General features: G+C 52.6%; 1 protein-coding gene across 1 annotated transcript; it reads left to right on the plus strand.

The window, feature by feature from the left end:
• Positions 1 to 850: 850 nt before the first annotated feature.
• gemin5 (gem (nuclear organelle) associated protein 5) lies at positions 851 to 5408 on the plus strand. The gene is made up of 3 exons (XM_087995105.1): positions 851 to 1458; positions 2800 to 2884; positions 3700 to 5408. Exons 1-3 carry the CDS (start codon positions 1292 to 1294, stop codon positions 3874 to 3876), a joined length of 429 nt encoding a protein of 142 aa, XP_087851231.1. The 5' UTR covers positions 851 to 1291; the 3' UTR covers positions 3877 to 5408.
• The last annotated feature ends 794 nt before the right edge of the window (positions 5409 to 6202 follow it).

The raw sequence follows: 6202 nt of genomic DNA on the forward strand, positions 1-6202 counted from the left end.
CGCGCCCTCTCTCTCTCTCCGCGCCCTCTCTCTCTCTCCGCGCCCTCTCTCTCTCTCCGCGCCCTCTCTCTCTCTCCGCGCCCTCTCTCTCTCTCCGCGCCCTCTCTCTCTCTCCGCGCCCTCTCTCTCTCTCCGCGCCCTCTCTCTCTCTCCGCGCCCTCTCTCTCTCTCCGCGCCCTCTCTCTCTCTCCGCGCCCTCTCTCTCTCTCCGCGCCCTCTCTCTCTCTCCGCGCCCTCTCTCTCTCTCCGCGCCCTCTCTCTCTCTCCGCGCCCTCTCTCTCTCTCCGCGCCCTCTCTCTCTCTCCGCGCCCTCTCTCTCTCTCCGCGCCCTCTCTCTCTCCGCGCCCTCTCTCTCTCTCCGCGCCCTCTCTCTCTCTCCGCGCCCTCTCTCTCTCTCCGCGCCCTCTCTCTCTCTCTCTGCGCCCTCTCTCTCTCTCTGCGCCCTCTCTCTCTCTCTGCGCCCTCTCTCTCTCTCTGCGCCCTCTCTCTCTCTCTGCGCCCTCTCTCTCTCTCTGCGCCCTCTCTCTCTCTCTGCGCCCTCTCTCTCTCTCTGCGCCCTCTCTCTCTCTCCGCGCCCTCTCTCTCTCTCCGCGCCCTCTCTCTCTCTCCGCGCCCTCTCTCTCTCTCTCCGCGCCCTCTCTCTCTCTCTCTGCGCCCTCTCTCTCTCTCTCTGCGCTCTCTCTCTCTCTCTGCGCTCTCTCTCTCTCTCTCTCTCTCTCTCTGCGCTCTCTCTCTCTCTCTCTCTCTCTCTGCGCTCTCTCTCTCTCTCTCTCCGCGCGCTCTCTCTCTCTCTCTGCTCTCTCTCTCTCTCTCTCCGCGCTCTCTCTCGCTCTCCGGCTCTCTGTGCCTGTCTCTATGTTTATTCAAACAAAGTTCATCTGTTTTGGTTTGGCTGTTTTTGCGCTGTAACTGATATGGAAGTGTTTTTCTACGTCTCTTCACTAGGAGAGGATTTCACCTCTGACCTGGAGGTCAAGTTGACTGGCTCTGACCAAGTTGGCCTAGCGGCTCTCCGCAGCCTGTGTGCTTTCCACTGTTATGCGCAGCTGTACCAGCTCTGGTGGGGGCTGGCTGCAGATCATTCCAGAATGTCAGCGGGCGGGAGGCAGGCTGACCCTGAGGAGGGTCTGGAGGTGGATGAACGCTGGGGAGCCTAGACCAACCAGTCGCTGCCCCCTCTGACCTCTGGAGAACTGCAGAGGGGGGTCAGTCTGCAGCCAGGAACCTCCCGTCTGGCTGTGCCTTGTTACTGTCACCCGAACACGCCAGGCTGCAGGCCCTGCACAGACAGATGGCTGATGTCCAACAAGCAGTGACTGGGCTTGTCAGTCAGCACCAAAGGCGATTGGCCAGGCAGGAGGAGATTCAGGAAGGTGGGCTGCACCTGGACCAGGAGGCCGAGCCTGAACCAACAGAAGGCCCTATGCCAAACCATCACGGCTCTGAGCCCCCTTTAAGGTAAACCTTACCGGGGAGGGGTGGGTGTTTGTGTCTGTGAGAAATTATTAATTTCTGGAGGGACACAGGTTCTTATGGGGAAAGATTAAGTAACGTGGGCTCCCCCCCCACCCCCCCCGAGAAATGGGCTGTGATCCGACTGAATGAGTACAGCGTGGAACGAGGCCTCTCGGCCCATCCTCCCTGTGCTGGAGGGCTCTCCTTGCTTTGGTCGGAGAGCTTTGAATTGGGGGCAACCATTTTGGTAGCGAAAGGTTGTCCACTGGGAGCGTTGTGAATGTTTGTAATTCTCTGCCCCTGGCCCGACGGAGTGTTCAATCTGTTGGTCATACTCACTGGCTTTTTCAGCATTGAGGGATCTCTGAGTAGGATGGGGATCTGATTAATCCAGAAACTGAGCTCATATTCTGGGGACCTGGGTTCAGATCCCAGAATGGCAAGATGGTGGATGTTGAATCCCATAAAGCATTTGGACTTAAAGGTCTAATCTGTCATTCCTACTCAATCGGGCCTACATGTGACTCCAGACCCACAACAATTTAGCTGACTCTTAACTGCCCTCTGGGCAATTAGGGATGGGCAATAAAATGCTGGCCTATCCAGGAATGCCCATATCCTGTGAACAAATGAGAAAGATGATACGTGGGAATGCAACCCTCTTCACATTCCCCTCTAAGCCACTCTCCATCCTGACTTGGAAATATATCACCGTTCCTTCACTGTCACTGGGTCAGAATCCTGGAATTCCCTCTCGAAGGTCATTGTGGGTCAATCTACAGCACGTGGACTGCAGCGGTTCAAGAAGGCAGCTCACCCTCACCTTCTCAAGGGGCAACTAGGGACGGGCAGTAAATGCTGGGCCCAGCCAGATCCCATGAATTAATGATTCAAAAGGGACTTTTTAAAATTAAAAATTCCTCTCAGAAGGAAAGTTTTGAAACATGAAAATGGTCAAAGGAAAGGGGATCTGATCAATCAGACTCCACTCTAGATGCATGAATTCCAACATTCCCACCCCTTCCTGCAGACCACTGATCTCCCGGGAGTAGCAAAGAAAGCGTGTAGGTTACGTAGGATTTCTAAGTCGGGGCCTCGCTGTGGTCTGGGAGCTGGGAAGGGCCTGGGGCTGCACTCTGCTACCTTACAGTAACAGGAAGATGCTGCCTGTCTGCAGTTTAACCAGTATGGAGTGTTTTGGGGCACCAGTGAAGCCACACGCACTCTTGGCCTGGTTAGACGACAGCAGAGATTGGAATAATCAAAACCATGAAGTAATGCTGACAGAGGAGATGACAGAGCTACAATTAAAACCAGTTTGTTTTCTGTGTCTTGCACACACAGTAAGGAGACCAGCTCTATGACAACTCTGATGGGACAGCTCCGGGACATCACCCAGCAGCAGTCCGAGCTGCCAGAGACTGTAACGGTAAAGCTATTTAAAGCTATTTGTGTTCCCGACAGTACTGTGCATGCTGTCTGGTGCTCTCTTGCTCAAGCTGTCTGGCGTGTGCACTGTCTCTCCCTCGTGCTGCTTGGCACGCTGCCTCTCGCCCCCCCCTCGCGCTGCCTCTCGCTCCCCCCTCGCGCTGTCTCTCGCTACCCCCCCCCCCCTTGCTGACAATCTTGAAATTGTGACCCTGAGTTACTGACATACTAACTCACGGAATCAGAATGTCCTTCTTGATCCTGTTAAAATGGTTCATAATTTGGAATACCTCATTAAGGCCATCTCTGTGGTTAGCACTGTTGCCTCAGGCGACTGTCTGTGTGGAGTTTGCACGATCTCCCCGTGTCTGCGTGGGTTTCCTCCCACAGTCCAAAAACAATGTGCAGGTTAAGTGAATTGGCCATGGTAAATTGCCCATAGTGTTAGGTGAAGGGGTAAATGTAGGGGAATGGGTCTGGGTGGGTTGCTCTTCGGAGGGTCGATATGGACTTGTTGGGCCGAAGGGCCTATTTCCATACTATAGGGAATCTAATCTGGATCTTCTTTGCTGGGAAGGAGGATAAGCTCAATCTCTCTCATCTTCCCTCATTTCTAAAATCTTTCATTCCTGGGATTGTTCCTTTGTGCGCTCTCCAAGCCTAAACATCCTTCTGTAAGTAGTTGGGTGGAATGGGATCTTCCTGTGCTGTAATTTGCGGTGTAATTTTGGACTGTGTGTTTCTGTCTGTTTTTCTAAAGCCTCCCTCCTTTCTCCCGTTCCTGGCTGGTGACTGGTTTTGTGTGTTCTCTTCCAGCTTCACCCCTTCCCTGACGTTGTCGAGAGCAGTCTCGTCCTCCTCTCCATCTCCTCACTCGTTCCATCCATCGTTCCCTCCGAGATCCGAAACCAAGCTGCGACGCTGGTTCAGACCTACGGGACAGCGCGGCCGTATCAAAGGGCAGCGCAGAGAATCCTCCCAGGGACAGCCTGAAGGAGGAGAGGAGAGATGGCCTTGGAAATGCTGCTATCAGGGGCCTGGACGTGGGGGAATCTGCAGTGGGAGAGATCAGGGAGAGATTGTTTTATCCTGGTGTTCCATCTTCACCAGTCACTGGGAGGGGAGAGGCTGTGAGTTTAATGTCATGTGAGTGGGTAGCACTGGGTTCTCTGGTGACTGACCCTGAGCTATTGACTGTGGTGATGGGGGAAGGATCAGAGTGTGAATGTGTTTACAGTAATAACACTGCCTGTCTGCCACTGCCAACTGCTCTTGCTCAGATTGAGGCCATTCGATCATTAACCCCTTGATTTTCCGCAGCCAATTAGTTTATTATTCCCCCTGCATTCCCACAATTTTCTGGATCTCAGCAAATTCGCAATGTGACTTGCAGGATTTCACTATTTTTGTTTTTCAGAAGAAAGATCTGAATCTGTCTGTCTGTCTCTCTCTGCTCCTACGCACCCTCCACCACCCTCTTTCTTTCTCTCTCTATCTTGCCCCCCCTTCCCCCTTTCTCTCTCTCCCACCTCCCTCTCTCTCTCTCCCTCTTCCATCTCTCTCCCAACTCCCTCTCTCTTTTCCATCTCTCGCTCTCCCCCCCCCCCCACCTCTCTCTCTCACCGTGCGCGTGCTCTCTCTCCTCACCCCCCCCCACCACTCTCTGTCTGACCTCCCTTTCTATCTCCCACCCCTTATTTTGGACCGATGTCCTGCTGGTGGTAGAGGTGAAGCTGCTGCGAAGTGTTCCTGTGGGTTACTGACTGACCACTGAGCCGGAGCAGCCCTGAGTCTTTTGAAAGATGAAGCAGCGTTGTCCTGCTCAGAGACTGGCCGCCTGTGGGAGTTTGTCCCCTGCTGTCTGTTCATTGGCCTGGCCCTGCCCGGCCCAGCTCTTATCAAGCGTCCTCCACACCACCCAAACCCCTCTGGCTTGGCTAACCGAGCCTCTGCCCATTGTTGAATGTGCCCTCGCCCCTCTCTCCTCTTAAATCCAGAGAACGCTGATCGGCGTGAGTGAAGTCTGTCTGATCTCTCTCTGAAACACACTCGCTTTCCCCTCTGTCTCCATTAGTGTGCACAGGCTGTCACTGAGATCGATCTGAAAGAAAGCTAATTAGCTTAGTTCCTGCCGTCCCAACAGATGCTCTGTTTATTCACAGACTCATCGAGAGTTCCAGGTAAAGAAGCTGGAGATTGGGGTAGGTGAGGGTTGAGTTGGTGTGCCGAGTGTGGGCCGATTGGAAACGCTAGTGTCCAGCCCCAAGCTCCTGGGACTGACCACCCTGGGGAGTGACAGAGAACGAACTGACAGAAGCTGATGGAGAGACTGACAGCTTCAGCTGTGGGTTAAAGGGCCATCAGTTTCAAAACTGACAACAGGCTCAAGTGGCTTCCTTGTCCCTGTGACATTCAATATGTTACATTGCTCAGAGTGAATAGGATTGTCTTTTTCTGATTTGTAACTGAATAGTGAATACATCTTTTTATACTAATAAAAACGAATAAAAGTTGTTCCACCAAAACTGATGTAAAGTTTGCTCCTTGTTCATTGTTTCCACTTTGTTATCTGCAGCATCTTCATATCAAATGAGTTTGGGGCAGACACTGATTTCTGCTTCTGTTGAATGAACTGGTGAGAGCTGAGCTCTGAGACAGTTAAGAGCCATGTTATATTGGACAGCTTTCCTCTGCCTGGGAGTGTCTGGGGAAAGTGTAGAGGGATCTTTACTCTGTATTCAACCTTGTGCTGTAGCTGTCCTGGGAGCCTTTGATGGGGACTGACAGTTTTGCTTAAACGTAACTTTCAATTTAAGAGAGAACTATAAAACTTTGGTTAGACCGCACTTGGAATACTGCGTCTAGTTCTGGTCGCCCTATTATAGGAAAGATGTGGATGCTTTGGAGCGGGTTCAGAGGAGGTTTACCAGGATGCTGCCTGGACTGGAGGGCTTATCTTATAAGGAGAGGTTGACTGAGCTCGGACTTTTTTCATTAGAGAAGAGGGGACCTAATTGAGGTATACAAGGTAATGAGAGGCATAGATAGAGTCGATAGCCAGAGACTATTTCCCAGGGCAGAAATGACTAACACGAGGGGTCATAATTTTAAGCTGGTTGGAGGAAAGTATAGAGGGGATGTCAGAGGCGGGTTCTTTACACAGAGTTGTGAGAGCATGGAATGCTTTGCCAGCAGCAGTGTGGAGGCAGGGTCATTGGGGACATTTAAGAGACTCCTCGACATACACATGGTCACAGAAATTTGAGGGTGCATACATGAGGATCAGTGGTCGGCACAACATCGTGGGCTGAAGGGCCTG

The sequence above is a fragment of the Chiloscyllium plagiosum genome, unplaced genomic scaffold (assembly GCF_037043375.1).
Source record: "Chiloscyllium plagiosum isolate Xiang-an unplaced genomic scaffold, Cpla_swu_hap1 HiC_scaffold_16, whole genome shotgun sequence".
Classification (NCBI taxonomy): domain Eukaryota; kingdom Metazoa; phylum Chordata; class Chondrichthyes; order Orectolobiformes; family Hemiscylliidae; genus Chiloscyllium; species Chiloscyllium plagiosum.

Coding starts and splice junctions, on each gene's coding strand:
- gemin5 (XM_087995105.1), top strand. CDS start 1,292: ATGGCTGATGTCCAACAAGCAGTGACTGGGCTTGTCAGTCAGCACCAA. Junction 1,459..2,799: donor GGCTCTGAGCCCCCTTTAAG/GTAAACCTTACC, acceptor TTGCACACACAG/TAAGGAGACCAGCTCTATGA. Junction 2,885..3,699: donor AGCTGCCAGAGACTGTAACG/GTAAAGCTATTT, acceptor GTTCTCTTCCAG/CTTCACCCCTTCCCTGACGT.